This window comes from Chelonia mydas, chromosome 6 (genome assembly GCF_015237465.2).
Source record: "Chelonia mydas isolate rCheMyd1 chromosome 6, rCheMyd1.pri.v2, whole genome shotgun sequence".
NCBI classification, from domain to species: domain Eukaryota; kingdom Metazoa; phylum Chordata; order Testudines; family Cheloniidae; genus Chelonia; species Chelonia mydas.
Genome location: NC_051246.2, coordinates 35,795,734 through 35,818,528, shown reverse-complemented (window position 1 = coordinate 35,818,528; position 22,795 = coordinate 35,795,734). Strand labels below are relative to the sequence as shown.

The following is a 22,795-nucleotide window of genomic DNA, read 5'->3' as shown; positions in this document are numbered from 1 at the left end:
TTTCATGTATAATGATCATAATTCCTGATCCACTGCCTGTGGAGTGGATCAGGAATTATTAACCCGCAGCACTAGTGGACCTGAACATGCTAATCTAGCACTCCTGAAACAGAGTTTTGCTGAAAGCTGCAATGCGCTACTTCCCAACTTGGGGCTGCTTATAGATCAGGAGCAATTATGGGTAAGAGCCAGATAGGAGAAATAGCAGAGAAAAGAACCAATCAACAGTGATAACCCAATAAACTTAAGGAAGACACCAGGTGCAAACCTCTTATTAATATCTGAGCAACATGAGCAGCAAAGAAAACACATCTGTGTCTCACTTAAATCAATGGCTGAAAATGCTGGTAAAGGCTTGTCTATACTACAAAATGTTATTGTGTTTTACCAAATGTTACTGTGCTTGAACACATTTGTAGAGAATTAAGTTAGCTATGTGATGCTGACCATGACTGTATTATCAGCATAGACCCAGATAAATCATTGAATCAGTTAGGTGACATGATGCTGAACATGATTTGTTCTAGTATGTCCTGAGCACAAAATTGTCTTCAGCACCAAGTCAGCTAACTCAATTCTTCACAAGTGTTTTCAGACTCGGCAACACTTTATCAACAAGCCCTAAATGCAATCAAATGCAAAGTGAGGGGGAAAATCTAGTACATTTCCAAATGAAGGCAATCTAAGATAAATAAAGCCCTTAGCTATAGAGATGTATTTTAATCCCTGTCTTTCAGTACAGTAGTACAAATTATGAGATAGCAGGATTAAGCCATCTCTTCCCATTTTCAGTTGTCTTTGTGATGCCTCTAGGATTGCTGCAAAGGTGGATTTAAAGTGCGCTGGGTAAGTTACTTAATGGCTGTTGAGGTTGCGAAGAAAGTACATGTTAAGCTGCAGCTCAGTGTTCTTGCTCAGGAAGAGGTGTTAGCAAGACATCGGCGGTAACCTGGATGCTCTGTGGAAACTGGGAGTACCTCAGACTTGATTTGTGGGAGCTGGTGGTTTAAAAACATGGGAACTTAAGTCAGTGAATTTCATTTGAGGACAGCTCCGACAAGAGGACGTAAAAGTCAATGATCTTTGCAGGTTTGGTGACTGAACATTTTATTGGTAATAGGAGGCCTTGGAAATCAGTGGGAGTTAGTGGTTTGACTCATTTACTTTTTCTGTAATTCAGTATATGTTTTCCAATCTTTCTACATGTTAAATAGTATGGGCCACATTCATCCCTTGTGTAGCTCCACAGGATGAATGTGTTTAGTGTTCGGAAAAGTGTTTCATTCAAAGGACAGATTTGGATGGGGGGAAACAGGTGGTATTCCCACAATAAAAAAGCAGGCTCTGACTACAAAGTAAGCTCTACGTACATGAGAAACCACCCTGTCATAAATATAAAGGGAAGGGTAACCACCTTTCTGTCCACAGTGCTATAAAATCCCTCCTGGCCAGAGGCAAAACCCTTTCACCTCTAAAGGGTTAAGAAGCTAAAATAACCTCGCTGGCACCTGACCAAAATGACCAATGAGGAGACAAGGTACTGTCAGAGCTGGAGGGGGGGAACAAAGGGTCTGTCTGTGTGTTATGCTTTTGCCGGGAACAGATCAGGAATGCAGCTCAGAACTCCTGTAAAAAGTTAGTAAGTAATCTAGCTAGAAATGTGTTAGATTTCTTTTGTTTAATGGCTGGTAAAATAGCTGTGCTGAATAGAATGTATATTCCTGCTTTTGTGTCTTTTTGTAACTTAAGGTTTTGCCTAGAGGGATTCTCTGTTTTGAATCTGATTACCCTGTAAGGTATTTACCATCCTGATTTTTACAGAGGTGATTCTTTCACTTTTTCTTTAATTAAAATTCTTCTTTTAGGAACCTGATTGCTTTTTCCATTGTTCTTCAGATCCAAGGGTTTGGGTCGTGTTCACCTATACAAATTGGTGAGGATTTTTATCAAGCCTTCCCCAGGAGGGAAGACGTCTCCAAGTGGGCTCTTTCCCTGTTCTTTGTTTAACACGCTTGGTGGTGGCAGCATAAGGTTCAAGGACAAGGCAAAGTTTGTACCTTGAGGAAGTTTTTAACCTAAGCTGGTAAGAATAAGCTTAGGGGGTCTTTCATGCAGGTCCCCACATCTGTACCTTAGAGTTCAGAGTGGGGAAGGAACCTTGACACCCCCATAGTAGATTGTGCAGATGTTTAAAATTTGCTCAGGTATGCTGTCTGGTCTCCTTGGGCTTGGCTGCCCCTCACTGCGATCCGAATGCATCCATGGTCTCTGCTGGGGGGTTCCTTGTTATTAGCTTTCCTTCCTTGAAAAAGCTCCCTTGTGGTGCCTGTATATTGTTCAGTTCTTCATCATATAATCCTCCCTCTCCTGTCTTACAGGCTTTGCTGAGAAATGAAATAGTTAATTTTAATTTTTTTATCATCAGGTATCTGAGTTAGCACCCTTTGAGATGAGTTATGATGTCAGGTTCTACAACATAGGTAGATGTCTGTGAGTCAGTTATACTCAGGTCATGTTTTCAAGATTAAAATAGCAACCATAACAGCTAGAGACTGTTTTTTTAATGAAAGCTTAGATTCTGAACCATAAGACAGCAGCATGAAAAAGGTGCTGACACACCATGCTAGCATGTACTGATTGAGTTTAAGCCCTGGTTACATTTCTGTTTTGTGACTTTAGGCAAGCTGTTTGTTTCCATTTGTAAAATGAGAATGATACTTACCCACCTCTGTAAAGTGCTTTGAAATGAATAGATGAAAAGCCTTCTAGAAGTTGAAAATTTCAATAATAATTATTACTATTAAATCTTTGTTTGAATTGATCCTGTGGAATGACTTATTTTCTGTGAAACCATGTAAATAAATTGTGCATGGTATCATTGGGTTTCCATGACTTGTATAATAATATTTATGGCAAAATTATTACAGAGCTAGCCTACACATTGTACTCCTGTGGGCATTCTGTGCCAAAAAATAAAAAGTTCTGTGCACAATGTTTTAAAATTCTGCAAATTTTATTTGTCAAAATGACACTACATAATCATGTCACTTTCAATTATTTTGGTAATTTATTTCAAAATACCAATCAGTGAGTATGTCTGTAACAATACAGACACACAATTTCCCCCCCAGGAGTAGAGAGTTAAAGAAACCCCTATGACAACCCATTTCCTGTTTCTCTGTCCCGTTCTCCCCTTTCCCGAGCCCAGCCGAGGGGCCAGACACCCACAACATCCACCCCCCCCCCCCCCGAGCCCAACTGTAGGGCGCCCCCCAGCTAATACACTCGAGCCCAGCTGCAGGTTCCCCCTAGCCCAGATGCCTGCACCCTCTCACCCCAGAGCCCAGCTGCAGGGCCTCTCCTTGCCCACATACCCACACTCCTCCCCCCCAGAGCCCAGATGTGGCTCCCCCCAGCTCAGACACTCTCCCCCGCCCCCAGAGCCCAGGGATCCAGAGGGAGAAACAACCTAATGCTTAGTCCCAGGCTTGCATGGAGTTTCCTGCATGCCACCCTGTCCTTCCCTCAGGGTGCGCTGAGAACTGCAGCTGTCAGGAACCCTCTAGCTCCCTCCTCCTCCTCCTCCCAGCAATGTCTTCTATGTGCGAGCTTGGCTCTGCTGGGTCCAGCGGCCCCTTGTGGCGGCCAGCAGCACTGCAGCCCATTTCTGTGTGGGAAAGAAATTCTACACCACAATGTTAATTTCAGAAAAATTCTGCTTTGCGCAGTGGCAGAGGATTCCTCCAGGAGTAAAATTGAAATGAATAAGTCGGAACTACCCACTGATGGACACTCTCTTGTAAGAGCGAACCCAATACCCAGATTCAAAAATGACAGGAAAATACATACTAAAGGTCAAGTAGTGAAGAACTGCAAACTGAACTCAACTAAAGCAGACCTTTAGACGGAGTCAACATGGCTGCTGTTGAAAATATACAGTTGTCTTAAACTGGAAGAGCAGATATTATGTAGCAGCCCTACCACATAATGCCTACTTGTGAAATCTTATAGGTAATTGGTCAAAGGAATCAAAAATTTGCCTAACTGATGATCACATTAGCATTCATGTATTCTGAGCTGTCTTTAATGAGAGAAGTGTATTGTTCTTTATGAAACAAGTTAATCACTCTGTCTCCTTTTACTCTGCAGTCACTTTCAATATGAAGGTGTGGTTTGTGGAGACTACAGGTCCCAGCATGCAATATTCCATGTTGATTTAAGCATTCTTCTGGATTGTATTAAAATGTGGGTGTCAGTACAGCTTTTTAAGAAGCTATTAACTTCAATTTGGCCTGTGTTAGAGCAGCCAGATTATGAGGGCAACAAATAATCTTGTTTTGATGCAATATCACATAGTGCAAGTGATGCAATATATTACACCTGTTAATTCTGAAAGAGAATACTCATTTGTTTTAATTAGATATCCACAAAGAGGTTTAGAGCAAGCACAAAATATGAATTGTTTCAAAAGGGGGAGGGAAGAAAACCTCATCAAGAAGCATGGAAAAGCATCTCTGCTGTCCGCAGACTTCTAATTTGGTCCATTTAAATGAATTTCGGGGAATTTGGCTCATCTCACTCTGTGGTTCAGCTGCCAGACCCAAAAGGCAAGCAAAGCAGTTGGGTTTTGTTAGATAAATATGAACCTGTAAAATAGGGGGAGTTTTCTTTAAAACTGTTTCCTATAGCCTATAATTGGATCTCTAAGGAAACCATGAACCATGCCAGCAGCTCTGAGCATTAGCTAATGATCTCTGAGAATAATTATCTTGGTATTTGTTGAGGGGAAAGAGGGTAAGGCAAGAAGTGCAATGTCTGGACAGCAGGTAGAAATGTGATGGGTATGATATGCCTGCTACCTGTTTCTTTATGATCAGCAATTTTTAGAACAATCAGAGATTAATTGCCAGTTCTGATTTATTAAGCAGACACTTGAGCTGAGCTTTTCTTGTGTTAAAGCCTGACCTAGGGCTGGAGTTGAAGGGCCTTGAAACAAAACTGTAAATTGAGTCCTGTGATACTCAGTTTAGAAGTGGTGAATCTACAGTTTAAAATCAGCCAGGGTCTCTGTGCTTGGTGAGGAGATGTAGACGTGGCCAGTTATTCATGGATTACTGCAATTTACTGTATTTGGAGCAAAATTTGAAGGGCACTCTGACACATCAGCTCTTTATTCATGGGTATTTCTCTCAGGGAGCATATGGCACTTGTAGTCAAGAGACTACACTGGCCTCCAGTTAATCTCTGGGTCCAATTCAGGGTGTCAATTTTGATTCATAAATTTCATTATGGCGTAGGTCCTGTGTACCTTGGAGACTACTCTCTCCTTATATCTTATACTGGCCGTTGAGATCCACTGGGTAACTTGATTTGTATATCTGAAGTTTCGTTATTCTCTGGAATTCCCTCTCCATGTCATGTGTCAGAGTCCATGTTTGTTGAGCTCCAGGCATACTTCAAGGCCTATGTGTTACCTGTGGCAAGGGGGGGGTTTGGTATTGTTTGTCTGAATGCTGATTTTAAAACTCCATATGTGGGATTTAGATACCCAGTTTAGGTGTTTGTTTGAATATTGGGCCCACTGACTGCTTTCTTGTGTTCATTAGTATGAATGTTCTGTGCACCTTCAATTTAGTTACTATTGCTGAGGTGAGTGACATAGCTGACTTGAATTTGCAGGATCTGCGATCCATGAAAAAGGAGCAAACACAGTGTGGCAAAGTGAGAACATCTCTAAGAGAAGAGAGGTGTTTTTATAACACCATTGGGTGCATGCATTGTGCCTTCTTCATGGTAGCTTCCATGGTGCTTTTCTTCATGGTCCGTAGTACACCATGAAGGAATGATGGAACAGTTTCAAGGCTGCAGCAGTGGTGTTATTTCTTCATGTACATCACCCTAAGAAGACTTTTCTGAGAATGACTTCAAAACAGAGTGGCCCTCACTGGTCTTGTAGTGCCTGCTAGTAGGTCAGATATATTGAGAAATAGCTATGAGTGCATGTATCTGGAATTTCAGAGTTGGCTTATTAGGTGGCCTATCCCACAACTCATGAAGAAATTGGATTCAAGTCCAATCTTAGGATCCTTGTTGGCATCCCTGAAGTTATTAGCCTCTGTGACATCATAATCCGCTGCACATCAATGAATTGTGATGTCATAAGTAGAAGATTAATTATTTCAACTGATTAGTAAACAGGAGGAGCTAATGAACTCCTAGGAAAAAGATCAGATTTTTATGCAAATGTTCCTATCTCCTTGCCAGAGTAAATTACATATAAACAACATGGGGATCTCAGCAACCCTTTACCCATGAAAGAGATTCAGCTTCTGTTTCTAGAAGTTTTGGGAGAAATAATGGGCCTGATTCAGATATAGTGGTCGCATGATTTCTTGAAATGCAGATTCTGTTGCTTGAATCCTATAATTCTGTGTTGGATTACTATTTAGATGCAGCTATTGCATCATTCTTCATACGTATAAACAGTGAGTCTCTAGGGCAATGCTTTCCTTCACCAACGATGCCGTAATAATGATACATTTAAATGAGCTGTCTGTAAAGTACAGGTTCCTGAAACAAATGAACCTTGTTTGTTTATAGGTAATGTTGAGAGATGAAGTCTAGAAAGATTTGTAGGGAATAGTCTGCAGAGGGTACGCTGAGAGTGAATGGCTTTGTGATATTCATTTAGCTGAAGCAGAGAGACTCCTATTTCTTTCCTTCTGAGCACCTATTAAAAGTTACTCTGAGCTTTGAAAGACAATCCAGCAAGAAAGAGAGCGGATGCTGTTATTGTCTTACTGTGTGATCTGTATTTCAACACTTCTGGAAAAATACAGCCAAGAAAACTTTAAAAAGGCCTAAAAGCATCTCAGGTGAGAGCAAGAAATAAACCGGGAGGAAAATAAGGTGGATCTTGGGTGTGTGCCTTCTAATAACCCACCTCTTATCCTGACCTTGCTACTTTGTGAATGTTTCTTGAGTGAAGAAGGGAAAGCAGTTCCAGATGCTAAGCAGAAAGGTCTGATCACTTTCTTTCATCATCAAATGATACTGTACAGAAAAGGCTGTTGCTAGGGGGTACTATGTATGGACTTCTGCTTAATAACAACCCATTTCCTGCGCTTAGTGACTTTGATTTGTGCACCTTTTCAGGTGACTGTTTATCCAGAGGACAGGTAAGCAAACATGAGTTGCTTTGTTTTCTTTTTTTATTTAAGAAAACAGTGGTTTAGCAGCAATCTACATTTTAAGTATAAGCTTTGCAGCGAGATTTAGCATAAGCACTTTATACTCTTGGAGCAGCTGTTACTTGTCTCACTGTTTGCAAAAGTACATACAGGCTATTTGTCCAGCTTGCTTAATTTCATTATAATTAGTTTGGATAACCATTCTATAGTGTATTTTTAATGTCAAGAATAGTTAAGCTTTTGTAGAATGCATATGAGGAGAGTGTTGAGCATTTCTACAGTGTAACTTTTTATATATATTAAAGAGATCACAAGTGAAGTCCCATTATCTGAACTGAACTCATTCAGCAAGATGCAAATATGTCTATCATGAAGGACATGAAATCTTAATCATGAATTTCAAGAATAGCCCATGATCTGTTAGGGAGATATTTAGCCCATTAGCAATGCATATTGGCAGCTGCATAAGTCGAAGAATGTCCCCCGTACAGTATTGCCATGTATCTAGAATTTTCTGAGTAATTTCTTTTAGTTGTTGTTCCTTCTATTCCTGACTTTTCTTGGTATTCTTCACACTGAGAACTTGAGAGTTAGAAGCATCTCAGAAGTGTATCTAAGAGGAGCTTCAAGTTTATAGATCATGGTTACTTAACTCTCATTTAGCCAGATGTTTCAGATATACTTCAAGACATTTAGATGGTCAGAGTTCACCCACATTTGAATGCATGTCAGTAATAGAGATCCTAATATCATCTTTGGTATCTGGGGCCATATTCTGTGTGACTCACATTCCATGCAACTGCACTGACTTCAGTGTCATGGATGGGGTATTAAAATCTGGGCAATTTAGTGCCTAGTGCTTCAATTTTAGATATCCAGTGATTTAAATTAGAAGAAACTTTCTCTGCATCAAAAAATCTGATTGTTCCAAATTTGCTAATGTGACTACATTTCTCAAAATAAATGAGGCTCCTGGACAGTCATGAAGAACATGTTATTTTTAAGCGTGAAAGATGCTGAAATATTTCTTTAAAACATTAATTCTGACTCCTATAAAAGAGTAAATACTATTTATATTTTGCATTTCCCTGGTCTCTGGCAGATAAGCACAAATTAAATTCATGTTAGCCTGCCTGAGGCCACAAGCACCCCATTAAGTGTAGGTGAATAGATATAATTTCTGTTATAAAATATTTGTGCTAACTGCATAATACTGGAATGTAGCAAAAATACATTATTGCAGTATTAACCCATTTTACAGTATGTGACAGATCTGCATGAAATGGCCCTTGACATGGAAATACCTTAAACACTGCTTTTGCTAGCCAGCCAGTAAAAATTCCAGTGTGTCATGTATAGTCCAGGATATGCACCAGCATAACATCCAAGTGGAATAATGACTTTGGGGGCAGCTCTCATTAAACTCCATGCATTTTCCCATTTCCAGAAACTGCTCTGCTGATTGACTTTCTTCTGAGTCATTGTGAGAAGCATTCTGTAGCCCTAAGCCACCGTCTTGCTAACTGTTTAAGGCATGAATACAGTCTAGTGTTTCTTAACCTATTTACCATTGTGGGCCACATATGCAGCTCTCCACACACTATATATACTACCTGTATGGCCCTGAGGTTGCTTTGGCTGTGGGTTGAGAACCATTGGTCTGGAATTTACAGTTTTTACACTGATTGGGCTGCAGTATTGTGTGTAAGGAACTGGTTCAAAGTCTCCAAGGGCCAGATCCAATTCATGGAAAGATTCCCATTGACTAGAATAGTATCAGAGCAGGACCCATGTGTCTTTTAAAAAATTACCTGCAAAGTACGTTTTTTGTTCCAGACTTATTAATCAATGTTTATTTGCTTCTTCACTCATGTTGCTGTTGCTAAAAAAAAAAAAAAAAAACTTGTGGCAGATGCCGTCTGAAGACCTCACATGACCATTTGAAAGCTAGCTCTGAGCCTAGCAACCGCCCATACTGCAGTTCACAGGTGTTCCCCGCCTGCGCCAATGCTAATGGCCTGGGAGAGCTGTGGTAATGGCATTGTACCCATAGCATAGATTGCCTTAGGTATGCCGGTGCACCTGTTATATTTGCACATATCTCTAGAGAGCAGAGTTGTTAATGGTTTACGTAAAAGGTGCACATAGAAATTTTATTTCTGATAAGCAGGGAAAGATTCCACCATCACGGATAGGACAATATAATTTTGATATACTGCCCTGGTACTAAGGCAATTAGCCACAATTGTCCGAGATAAATAGATAAAACATGAAATAAGATAATGTAACTAATAGCCAAAAAAGCAAAACAAGGATAGTGCTATGGAACTAGGATGTTGTGAAATGTTATGTTTTAAATATGTGTGGAATTGTAGTTATATTTTCTCTTTTTTAAATTACAATCTTTTTTTAAAGTGGGTATTTAATTTTCAGACAAAGTCCGACCTCAGGCCACCTGAAGAGGATAACTGTGCTTGTAATAGTTCTGTGGAAAGAATGATTAATAATTGACTTTTGGGTCCATTCTTCCCATGATATAAATGGGAGATTTTCACACAGATGTTCCCACAAACATCAAAAGATGGTACTCTTTATTTCTGACAGCTGTTGGTCCTCCTTTAACTTTCTATATGGAGAATGCCAGTCATTAGGCAGTCTGGTAAGTTTTGCTGCTGGAAGAGTCCTCTGTGTAAAAATATTGGTCTGTGATGAAATGTCATATGTAAACAGGAATAGTAAATGAATAGTGGGTATAGATGTTTACAGAGTAATGTGAAGCACTCATGTTTGCTACAGCATTTGTTGTGGCAAATAAAAGTTCACATAGAATACATAAAAAGAAAAGGAGGACTTGTGGCACCTTAGAGACTAACAAATTTATTTGAACATAAGCTTTCGTGAGCTACAGATCACTTCATCGGATGCATTCGGTGGAAAATACAGTGGGGAGATTTATATACAAAGAGAACATGAAATAATGGGTGTTACCATACACACTGTAACTAGAGTGATCACTTAAGGTGAGCTGTTACCAGCAGGAGAGCCGGGGTGGGGGGGAGACGGGACCTTTTGTAGTGATAATCAAGTTGGGCCATTTCCAGCAGTTGACAAGAACGTCTGAGGAATAGTGGGGGGGGGGGGGGGGGAATAAACATGGGGAAATAGTTTTACTTTGTGTAATGACCCATTCACTCCCAATCTCTATTCAAGCCTAAGTTAATTGTATCCAGTTTGCAAATTAATTCCAATTCAGCAGTCTCTCCTTGGAGTCTGTTTTTGAAGTTTTTTTGTTGAAGAATTGCAACTTTTAGGTCTGTAATCGAGTGACCAGAGAGATTGAAGTGTTCTCCGACTGATTTTTGAATGTTATAATTCTTGATTTCTGATTTGTGTCCATTTAGTCTTTTACGTAGAGACTGTCCAGTTTGACCAATGTACATGGCAGAGGGGCATTGCTGGCACATGATGGCATATATCACATTGGTAGGTGTGCAGGTGAATGTGCCTCTGATAGTGTGGCTGATGTGATTAGGCCCTATGATGGTGTCCCCTGAATAGATATGTGGGCACAGCTGGCAACGGGCTTTGTTGCACGGATAGGTTCCTGGGTTAGTGGTTCTGTTGTGTGGTGTGTGGTTGCTGGTGAGTATTTGCTTCAGGTTGGGGGGCTGTCTGTAGGCAAGGACTGGCCTGTCTCCCAAGATTTGTGAGAGTGATGGGTCGTCCTTCAGGATAGGTTGTAGATCCTTGATGATGCGTTGGAGAGGTTTTAGTTGGGGCTGAAGGTGATGGCTAGTGGCGTTCTGTTATTTTCTTTGTTGGGCCTGTCCTGTACAAAGTAAAGCTATTTCCCATATCCCCGCCCCCCCGCCGCGCTCCTGCTGGCAATAGCTCACCTTAAGTGATCACTCTGGTTATAGTGTGTATGGTAACACCCATTGTTTCATGTTCTCTATGTATATAAATCTCCCCACTGTATTTTCCACTGAATGCATCCGATGAAGTGAGCTGTAGCTCACGAAAGCTTATTGTCAAATAAATTTGTTAGTCTCTTAAGGTGCCACTAGTACTCCTTTTCTTTTTGCGAATACAGACTAACCCAGCTGCTACTCTGAAACCTGTCATTATAGAAAAAATACTCTCACAAACATTCTATGTATAATGTTGCCACCACAGAATTCCCCCAGGCATGAAGCCCTCCAATGACCATTTCTTCTGGGTTTACAGCTGCTGTCTGGCTGTTTATAGCTGCTGTCTTCCATCAGGCTTTGCGCCCCCGGTTACACCCAAAAGCAGTCACAGTGGTGCCAGCTGTATGCAAACCCCTCTCTATTGGGATGGCTTGTAACCAGCACAACCTGTGTACACAGGCCTGTATCCCACACCTCTCCACCTATAACTGGAATAGGCCATGCAGTCAGACATGTAGTGGGAAGGTCTTCCTCCTCCATGCGAACACCCAGGACAAAGGCACAGTCTTTCCCTCAATGGGAGCTAGGAAAATATGAAACTATACACTTTTTTAAAATGTTTTACTTTTATTTCAAGAGCAGAGCCTGTAAAGGAGTCATATAATTTTTATATAGTGAGGACAATTCTTGGCAAGTTCTATTCTGTTCTGACAAGAATGCATGAAATTAAGTTTTTAAAACGTTTTGTAAATGAAAATGAACTTAATCGCAGATCTCACTGAATGATTCACCAATGCACATTTACACATATTGATATTGGAATTTGATTTATCTGACCAATCTCTGCCAAATTACTTAAACTGCACAATGCTGTTATGAAAATAACACAAACCCAATCCTGGGAATTGTGTTCGCTCAACACCTTGTAATATCAGGCCTGTGATCAGGCATGTTCATCTGACAAAATGTTGCAGGATTGGGATCCCAAGGACAATTAACAATAAGAAACTGGAAAACATTCAAACCTTAGAAAATCGCTGACACAAATCTAGTTAATTTCAAGGGTAATGGACAGCTTAATATTACATTATTCTATTTAGTCCCTGCCCTTTGTACACAACTTCTTAGAGGGATAAGTGGCGTTCAGCCATCCGAGATTATTCTCTCACAAATCTTGGGAGACAGGCCAGTCCTTGCCTACAGACAGCCCCCCAACCTGAAGCAAATACTCACCAACAACCACATACCACACAACAGAACCACTAACCCAGGAACCTATCCTTGCAACAAAGCCCGTTGCCAACTGTGCCCACATATCTATTCAGGGGACACTATCACAGGGCCTAATCACATCAGCCACACTATCAGAGGCTCATTCACCTGCACATCCACCAATGTGATATATGCCATCATGTGCCAGCAATGCCCCTCTGCCATGTACATTGGTCAAACTGGACAGTCTCTACGTAAAAGAATAAATGGACACAAATCAGATGTCAAGAATTATAACATTCATAAACCAGTCGGAGAACACTTCAATCTCTCCGGTCACGCAATCACAGACATGAAGGTCGCTATCTTACAACAAAAAAACTTCAAATCCAGACTCCAGCGAGAAACTGCTGAATTGGAATTCATTTGCAAATTGGATACTATTAATTTAGGCTTAAATAGAGACTGGGAGTGGCTAAGTCATTATGCAAGGTAGCCTATTTCCCCTTGTTTTTTCCTACCCCCCCCCCCCCGCCCCCGCCCCGACGTTCTGGTTAAACTTGGATTTATGCTGGAAATGGCCCACCTTGATTGTCATGCACATTGTGGGGAGAGTGGTCAGTTTGGATGAGCTATTGCCAGCAGGAGAGTGAGTTTGTGTGTGTGTTGGGGGTGGTGGTGGTGGTGAGAAAACCTGGATTTGTGCTGGAAATGGCCCACCTTGATTATCATGCACATTATAGGGAGAGTGGTTACTTTGGATGAGCTATTACCAGCAGGAGAGTGAGTTTGTGTGTGTATGGGGGTGGGGAGGTGAGAAAACCTGGATTTGTGCTGGAAATGGCCCACCTTGATTTTCATGCACGTTGTAAGGAGAGTGGTCACTTTGGATAGGCTATTACCAGCAGGAGAGTGAGTTTGTGTGTGTGGTTTTTGGAGGGGGTGAGAGAACCTGGATTTGTGCAGGAAATGGCCCACCTTGATTATCATACACATTGTGAAGAGAGTGGTCACTTTGGATGGGCTATTACCAGCAGGAGAGTGAGTTGGGGGGGGGGGGGGCGGAGGGTGAGAAAACCTGGATTTGTGCTGGAAATGGCCCAACTTGATGATCACTTTAGATAAGCTATTACCAGCAGGAGAGTGGGGTGGGAGGAGGTATTGTTTCATGGTCTCTGTGTGTATATAATGTCGTCTTCAGTTTCCACAGTATGCATCCGATGAAGTGAGCTGTAGCTCACGAAAGCTCATGCTCAAATAAATTGGTTAGTCTCTAAGGTGCCACAAGTACTCCTTTTCTTTTTGCGAATACAGACTAACACGGCTGTTACTCTGAAACCTATTCTACAAGGCATTTTCTTTCTAGAATAATATTTTTAGTTAAGGAAGACAGCATGTATAATAACGTCATTCTGGTTTGAAGTCATAACTGAGCACCAGTCTAAAAATATTACTAAAAACATAAACTTAAATAAGTTTACCTCATTTAGCCCTGGAAAACATTGCCCTCTGTTATCATAAACTGACTGCTTGAAAAGAGAGAGGTCATGATGCCTAGTGTCAAAATTCTGTGCTCACTTGAAAGTTAAGGACTAAGATTAAAAAGGATTTGTTGCATTAATGCACCACCCTCATCTCTGAGGAATTAGGTTCAAGTGTATTATTTTGGTGGTTTCATCTTAGTCAAAAGTAGATGTTTGCCCTGAGGAAAAAACACCATACAGTATGTCAAGAATGTGAGTCTCCTATTCCAAGAGGCCCATGAGTGAACTGGCTAGGGTTATTATAGATGTGGTGCATTTTCAGAGCTTGGAACAGCTACTTGAATGGCAATGTTGGTTCCCAACATTTGTAATGACTAAAATTCCCATTGGTATACTAGTCAGGAGAGGAACTGAATGATCATTCCTTAGACACTGAGACATATGAAGAGATCACTGGTAGCAGAGCAGAGCAATTTCTTTCTCTCTTCCTATATTTGTTGTGTTAAGTGCTCTGTCATAGTGAAAAGATCTTTCAGAAACTTGCAACCTGCTTTTGTTTCTGTGGGCAGCTTATTTCCTCCTTTGGCTTGACCTTGATTAGTGGTTGCTATGTAAAACTATTGCAAGGCAGTGTATATTATACCTATTTGTATATTGTGTGCACACAGTCATTCTGAAACTACTTTTATTATTTTCCATAGTGCAGAAGCTGCATATGGTGCTGTACGCTAGGTAAGATGTGTTGAACAGATAACAGAGTCCCTGGCCTGAAGAGCTCGCAGTCAAAAGGGACAAGTGGATAAAACAGATTGTGTTTTGTAGTGACATCATGCTTAGGGGGATGGAGGCATGAACAGTGAAGGTGGGCCTTACATGAGCTGCCTAGTCCTCTACATCACTATACTTTCCTCTCTCTCAGCAAAACTCCCATTGACATCAGTAGTGTAGAATTGGGTCTTTACTATGTTGTTAACCACTCTAAATTGCAGTGTAAGAGAAAGCAGCCTGATGTCACCAATGCATTCTATACCTGTATAATATGTTTTACTTTGGAGCACCAAGGCCTAGATTTTCAAAAGTCACTAGTCATTTTGCATACCTAACTTTTTGGGTGATCAACCTGAGATACCTTGACAAGGCCTAATTTTCAAATGAGGAGTGTACTCTCTGTTCAGAGTGCTACCTATATGCTATCTAAAATGTTAGTGTGTCAGGAGAAGGAAGGTGATGGATAAAGTGACCAAATTAGGAATATTTATCAAACTGTTTGTAAATTAGCTAATATTAGCGGCATCATCCAAAATCCAGTGAAGTCAGTGGAAAGATTCCCATTGATTTCCCTGAGCTTTGGATCAAGCCCATGTTCATTACCAGAAACCAGTTTCCTCCTGAGATTTGAAGACTCTTTTTGAGCATCTCAATAGTAAATAAATACCAAACGGAAGTGAAGTGAGATCTTAATGTACTATCTAATCTGTGCTTTTATAGTGTGACATTACACTCCATATTCTTTATGGAGATATGCTTATGATATGGATATGACATAACTGTGAGATACTTTATGAAAGATGGCTCATGTAAAATACCATTGGAAAGATTATGATTTACTTAATGTGATTATCCAATTTTTATGTATGTATCATTTCTGTATCTAAAGTTAGGAATATGGACTATTTAACAATTACAACTGGGTGTGCATTGGGAAGACAATTACATGTAACAATTACAACTGGGTGTGTATTGGGTGTATCAGGGGGAGGGATAGCTCAGTGGTTTGAGCATTGGCCTGCTAAAGCCAGGGTTGTGAGTTCAATTCTTGAGGGGGCCATTTAGGGATCTGGGGCAATTATGGAGGATTGGTCCTGCTTTGAGCAGGGGGTTGGACTAGATGATCTCCTGAGGTCCCTTCCAACCCTGATATTCTATGATTCTAAGACACCCACCAGCTGACAGGCCATCAGATTTGATGAGCCATCAGAAGGAAACAACAAGATTGTGAAGATACTAATCTCTCTCCCTTCTGGGAGGCATCCTGGGATGTAACTGTGACACTACTAGGTCAGGTGGTCTTGTCACCTAATACTAAACATTATCTTGGACTTCTTGTAACTTTCCACTAAAAGGGGAGGAGGGTCAAGTTTGGGAAACAAAGGATTCCCGCCTTATGTAAACGTTATTTAAGGATGGGAAGGCAGGCAAACAGGACTCCTCCTCTCCATGGCTGGTCTGCCCAGGAAGAAAGACTGCTAAAGACACCTGAAGGGAAGACAAGTGGGGAGTCCAGACTGAGATGGGGGTCCAGTCTGAAAAGAAATATAACTGGAACTCTAAGCTACAGAAACGTTGCAACCTGCCTAAAATAACATTTAGGGTAAGAGATTACATTTTGTAACCTGTTTCTTGAGTATATTGAGCTTAGCTTGCATATTTTGTTTGATTTGCTCAGTAATCAGCTTTGTTCTGTCTGTTATCTCTTATATTCACTTAAAATTCACCTTTTGTAGTTAATAAACTTATTTCTTGTTTATAATATAACCCAGTTTGTGCAATTCATAACTGGGAGGAGTGGGGGCAAGAGGCTGTGTATGCCTTCCTCCACATTGAGGGAGGAGGCGGATTTCATAATATACCTTTGGGTCTGCACTCCAAGGGAGGTGGACACCTGAGTGCTGGGGCAAGTCCCTTAAAGCTGAGTCTTCCCAGAGCTGATCTCAGGGTCTATCTTTCCGTAGTTGGGTGTGGCCCTGCCTGTATGTGTGCTAAAGGAGGCTTAAAAGCCTGGCTCAGCAAGACAGGTAAAAAGGGTGCCCAGGCTGGCAGAACAGGCAGGCTCAGTGGTATCTCAGCACATCAGGTGGCATCTTGAAGGGGGGCAACCTGTCACATATAGTTCTTAAACAAATATAACAAGAGATTCTGCAGGCTAACTTCCAAGAGTTCTGGTTTTAATGTTGGCTAAAGAAATTTTGATGGGATTTTCAAAGGTGTCTAAGAGAAGAAGAAGCACAAGTCCCATTGACTTTCAATGGAATTTGTGTTCCTGTTTTTCTTAGGTGCTTTTGAAATCTCATCCTTCGTCCTTTTCAAACTAATATGTGGAATTAAAAAAAAAAATCACGTTAACATTCCTGGTCTATTTAAGCAAATAGTTCAGAAAAATATAGTACTGGTGATTTTAGTTTTCATTAATGTGTCAATAGTATGAGAATTCATAACACAGAATTCTGATATTGTTTTGTATAGAAAATACCAGTGTTCATTCTCCCCTGGAAACGACAAGAGAGTAGCCATCTGAATTTCATGTCAAGAAAGGACCCTGTCCTACAGCCCCTTACTCACATGAGTTGTTCTGCCTGGTGATTTCACAGCAACTACTCTACTCTCCTGAATATTAAGACCCCAAAAGTCTTTTTTGTAGAATCATAAAAATGTTGGGCTGTAAGGAACCTTGAGAGGTCAAGTCCAGCTCCCTGCGTTGAGGCAGGACCAAGTGTATCTAGACCATCCCTTGCAGGTGTTTATCCAACGTGTACTTAAAAACATCCAATGATAGAGATTTCACCACTTCCTCAGAAGCTTATTGCAGAATTTAACCTTATAATTAGAAAGTTTTTCCCAATATTTAACCTAAATCTCCCTTGTTGCAGATGAAGCCCTTTTTCTTCTTGTCCTATCTCGGTGGCCATGGAGAACAATTGATCACCATCCTCTTTATAACAGCCTTTAAGATATCTGAAGGCTGTTGTCAGGTCCCCCATCAGTCTTTTTTCTTATACCTAAACATGACCAGTTTTTTAACCTTTCCTCATAAATCAGATTTTCTAAAACTTTTATCATTTTTGTTGCTCTCCTTTGGACTCCCTCTAATTTATCCACCTTTCCTAAAATGTGGTACCCAGAATTGGACATGCTACTCCAGCTGAGGCCTCACCAGTGGGAAGGAGAATGAAAGGTTGTCGCAAAAGAACAATAGCTAATGTAAGAAAATACTGGTGGATTAACAGTTTTTATCAGAACTTCAAGAGCTTGTGTGGATTTGAAGGTGCTCAGATACCACAGTGATAAGTGCAGCATAGAACATAGAATCACAGAGTCACAGTAGTGTATTGTACTGTGCCAAAACTAGGCAAATGTAATTCGTTAGTTGATGAAGAGTTGAGTTTCCTGGAACTAAGCCTTTTGGTGTGATATCAAAGAACTGTCAGTACTTCAGTGTGGTTTATTTCATTTCCTGATTCATACAGCTGTTCTGTTTCTTCGCTCAGGTATCCTCTCATGTCCTGTGTGCAAACAGACGTGCTTCGCAGGCGATGTAGTTGAAAATTTCTTTCTCAAGGACTTTCCCACAGCAAATCCAGCTATGGCAAGGGTAAGTGGAGGCTGCTAAATAGGTTGCAGCATGAGTCTTTTGAAAACCGATAACCAGACTCAAAATTTGTTGTTTGAGTAGCTTTATATAGCATTGTAATTTCACTGCAGCTCTTCAGTCATCCCCAGGGACTGAACATACTGCCTCTAAAGCACTTTTCTCACCCTGTGTGAAGAGCAAGGCATTAAAGTCAGTGGGAGCTTTGACAATGACTTCAGTGGTGCAGGACTGGGCTCTTGGCATGAGTATGTGGCAATACAAATCCCTGCTGCTAAGCACCTAAGTTGGCCCTTGGAGGGAACTATTTCCCTTAACAGTTGTTTTGCATGAAAACACTTCTGTCAGTCACCACAGCACTAGCCACAGTGGAGCACAGAAAATTTTGACTTGTTGCAACATCAAACTGAGTAGCACAGAACACAAGTTTCTAGTGGGTAGAATTGTCTTTCAAATAAACCCAACTTACCACCAAAGTTAGGTTTCTCAGTGACGAGCTAGGATTTCACTCTTGAATTATGTTTCATTCATTATAAAAGTGATGTACAGGTAATAAATGCATCTGATGCATCCAGCAAGATGCTGGATATCCCTTTCACTCTGTGTTTCTCAATATCCTCTGTTCCTTTGTCAGGGCCAGGTAAGCAGTGACAAAGGCTACTGGTTGTATGGTTGTCTCAAATTGATTGCTTCTGTTAAATGATAGAGATGTCAGTCTAATAATAACAACAAATAAAGTTCTTCATCAATCCTGAGGGAAGTCTCCCAGAACTTTTGTCTTTCATCAGGATAGAATGGATGTAACTGAGAAGTTGGAGACATTTTGCCGTTTGCTGTGGCCTTATGTAAACAATATGCCTGGAGACAAATATGCTTCTCGTGCCATTTAAAAAAGTTGATTTGCAATTTAGTATTTTAGTTATGTATAGTCTTCTCCTATACTAGTTTAATTGTACTGTTTCCACTGTATTTAAGTGTTTGTGCAGCTCCAGGGGAATTGTTCTTGTTTATTTCTGCTCTCTGTATCTCACTATAATACCCTTCCTGAATGAGGAAGCAAGACATTGGAAAATGATTATATTGCACTGGAATGAGGAGCTAAAATAGCACTAAATGAATCAAAACTACTTTACAAACTATTGACTGATTCATTTTATCCTTTTTCTACTGGAATCGAAAATGTTGCCCAATGGTTAGAGCTAGTGACTGAGAGCTAGAATTCTTGGGTTCAAATCTCTGGGCCAGATCACGGACCCATTCCATCTGCTCTGTGCCTCTCTGTCAGTTCCAGGGAGGTATAAAACCAGCTTAAATATCCAGTTAAAGATTCCTCTGGCATTGGAGATTCCTTTAGCAGGTTTTACCAACTTAGGGGACATATCAAGGGTACAGCCAGAGCACTGCTGCACCCCAGCACTGCCAATGGAATGGTCCTTTGTGGGTTATCAGCCAGAACAACTTACAGAAGTCTTGAAGTTGCTCTAAGTTGTTCTGGAGACTGGCCCCAGAATCCAGTGGGAGAAGAGCATAAGGTCAAACACCATCTTTGTCTCCTGTGTTTTAGCTCTGTTCAGCCTTCTGTTGATTACCAATGCCCCTGAATTGCTCTGAGTCACTTAACTTTCCCATTCATCATTTTCCCCATCTCTAGAAATACATACCTAACTCCTAGAGGGTACTGTGTAAATTCAATGAATAATGTTTGTAAAGTGCCCTGAGATCTTCAGATGAAAGGTGCTATTTATATGCAATGTATCATTATGTGAACCAGGAAGGATCACTTCACACATACTCTTCAAAGATAAGTTTCAGAGTAGCAGCTGTGTTAGTCTGTATTTGCAAAAAGAAAAGGAGTAGTTGTGGCTGTAGCTCACGAAAGCTTATGCTCAAATAAATTTGTTAGTCTCTAAGGTGCCACAAGTACTCCTTTTCTTTCTTCAAAGATAGTAAGAGCAAAATTTACACAATGCTGCTGCAGTGTTAAAAGTTCTTATTACATTGAGTTTTCTTAATTATCGTAACTCAATTCATCTACCTTCTAGAGAGAGCCAGTGTATGAAGGAAATCAAATGAATAAATCTTTTAGTCTCTTCAAAGGCATTGGGATATTTCTCAGATCTCCAGTAAGAAGATTTTCTTTTCTTCAGTCCCTTAGGACTCCGAAGAGCAATTCAAAAAGAAAACAATTCCCACAGGAGTACAGGAATCCTACAGGGGAATGAAGAATGTTCCTTTTTTATAAATAGTCTCATAACAGTGAAGCCTTTATACAAGGAAAAATAGGAGAAAACCAGGGCCCGATCCTGCTGTCACTGAAGTCAGTGGGAGTTTAGCCAGTGACATCAGCGGGAGCAGCATAAGGCCCTCAAATTATGAGGCTGCTAGAAAGACATGAAGGCCAGTATTTTCAGACTTTGGTGTCTAAAGTTGACGTCTAGTTCCATAAAAATGGCCTAACTGGGAGCTGTGGATTCTCATCACCTCTGAAATTCAGTCCCCATAATTAGGTGCCTACATATGGATTTAGGTTCCTAACTTTAGGCAACTAAATCTGAAAATTATGCCCAAATCTGTTAACTGGCTTGATCAAATTGGACTTGGCAATGTTGCTAAAGGGAATGAGAATTTGGGGTGCAAAAGAAATGTAGGATCAAGTCCTGCATCTTGCCATTCTGACTTTGGTAGAGGTTTACCGTTGCACTCAGGTGGTAGCCAACATGAATGTCACATTTTAGGGGAGCAATTAATGGTGTAAAGATAACCAAAGTGATACTCCAAGATCTTGACCATATCTTAGACACTGTAGTGATGGATTCATTATAAATGGGATAGACAGATAACCTCTATTGTAAAGTTACCTTCCTGGGTAAGCTTGGGGAAGATACTTACTCTTTCTCTGTACCCCATCTATAAAATGGATATAGTGATCCTTCCTGTCTCCTACCCTTTGTCTGTCTAGATTGTAAGTTCTTTGGGGCAGGGTCTGTCTTTTACTGTGTGTGTGTACACTCTGGGGCCCTGTTGTCAACTGGGGCCTCTAGGTGCTACTGCAATAAAAATAAATGATGATAATTGTGGAAGGACTTAAGTGTACAAGTGTATACTAGTTGATAAACCACACCGTGCTGAGCTACCCTGATTGGTGAGTTGAAATTCCAGCCTCACTTTTCAGTTGGCCTTTTGGCAACTTATCAGGGTAATTGCTTTGCAATGTATGTATTGTGTGCTTGAGTTGCTCAGTTGTTTTTGCTTCTGAGCTCCTTGGGTGAATGGTGTTGAAATCCGCACTTAAAAGAGAGGTGTAGTCTGAATACCTGAGCAGGAGCCAGGAACTCCTGAGTTAATCCTGGCTCTCTAAGCCTAACTTCCTGTGTGGCCTTGGGCAAGTCACCCTCTCTGCTTCAGCCTTTTTCTTTACATGTATGGTAAAAGAGGAAGCACATACTGCCCATCTTGTGAAATGGAGGTAGGTAAATATTATCATCTCAGAGAGGTATTGTGAGAATTAACTAATGTGTGTAAAAGTGCTCTGAAGATAAAAAAAAAAAAAAAAAAAAACTATGCATGGTCTATGTAAACATCAAAGGAATGGAGATGTGTGAGGTAGGGGATAAGTGTTGGCTGCTGGAGGAGTCAGGGCTCTTGCCCAGAGTCTGACTAAGGTGGTCAGACAGAGAGAGCTTGAATGGGGTTTAGTACAGCTTGACTAGGCCTGGGCTAACCAGAACGGACCATTCTTTAACTTTCAGTTCTCTGTGCTAACCTAATGACTTCCTATGCTGTGTTTCTGTCGACTAATTAATAAACCCTACTGTTTTGACAACGCTGTGTGAGTATCGCTGCAAAGGCTGGGTGAGGTATATTAATCTCTGAAGAGCGTACAGTTCTCCATCAGGAGTCTGTCTCAGTTGAACTCACAGTGTGAAGCAAGAGTGCTGAAGGCCCAGAGGTCCAGCCTAAGGAAACGGTGAAGCCGTCCTGTCTTATCCTGGAGGAAGAGTGAGAACCTTAAGGGGTCTGGAACACTGAAGGGGTACCCCCACGAGACTGTTCCAAAGCGGGGGGCTGTAGTACCAATCCCTTGGATCTGTGATGCTTGGTTAGATTTGGTTAAACTTTTCTTCACAGACTGGACAATATTCTATCATGTTCATGAAGGGACTTATAATTCCTGTGCACTGATTTGTTTTCTTGTGTTTGTACATCATTATCTGTTATGGTAGTAATATTAAGGGTATACAAATGACCTCTTATCCTCTGCAAGTTCCTTTTTTTCGAGAAGCAACTATCCCCACTCACTCCGTGCACTGAAATCAGACCATTCTTAGTTCATCAATTAATAGATTTTTAGGAACAGAAGGCCAGAGCTATTATGATCATCTAGTTTAACTTCCGGCATTGCACAGGCCATAGAACCTTGCCCAGTAATTCTGGTATCAAACCTGTAACTATTTATTTCTTCAACAACAGAATATTAGAAAGACATCCAGCTTTGATTTGAACATATCCATTGATGATCTTGTTCTCCTCTCTCTTGCGCCAGTGTAAACCAGGAGTAATTCCATTGATGTCAATTGAATGACACTGGTGTAAGAGAGAAAAGAATCCGGGCCAGTGCTCACAGTTATTGGC

General features: G+C 40.8%; 2 protein-coding genes across 10 annotated transcripts in view; one reads left to right on the top strand and one right to left on the bottom strand.

Moving 5' to 3' along the window:
• The window catches only part of LOC102947076 (60S ribosomal protein L27a), a 33,471-nt gene extending 13,145 nt beyond the window's left edge, over positions 1 to 20,326 (bottom strand). Inside the window, exons 1-2 of one of the 5 annotated variants that reach the window (XM_043547959.1) lie at positions 20,322 to 20,326; positions 18,221 to 18,224 (exon numbers count right to left, since the gene is read on the bottom strand). The gene's annotated coding sequence lies outside the window, so the exon portion shown is untranslated. Of the gene's footprint in view, positions 1 to 977; positions 984 to 3,950; positions 3,955 to 10,599; positions 10,607 to 13,625; positions 13,629 to 18,220; positions 18,225 to 20,321 lie in introns of those variants that run through there. The other 4 variants (XM_043547960.1, XM_043547961.1, XM_043547958.1 and 1 more) reach the window with 4 other exon arrangements.
• Positions 1 to 22,795, top strand: part of TRIM66 (tripartite motif containing 66) — an 83,513-nt gene that overhangs the window by 9,105 nt on the left and 51,613 nt on the right. For 2 of the 5 annotated variants that reach the window (XM_043547953.1, XM_037899765.2), the window contains one exon: positions 18,063 to 18,166. In XM_043547953.1, the coding sequence (XP_043403888.1) occupies positions 18,063 to 18,166 (104 nt within the window). Of the gene's footprint in view, positions 1 to 5,759; positions 6,876 to 7,035; positions 7,179 to 13,574; positions 16,169 to 18,062; positions 18,167 to 22,795 lie in introns of those variants that run through there. The other 3 variants (XM_043547954.1, XM_043547955.1, XM_037899768.2) reach the window with 3 other exon arrangements.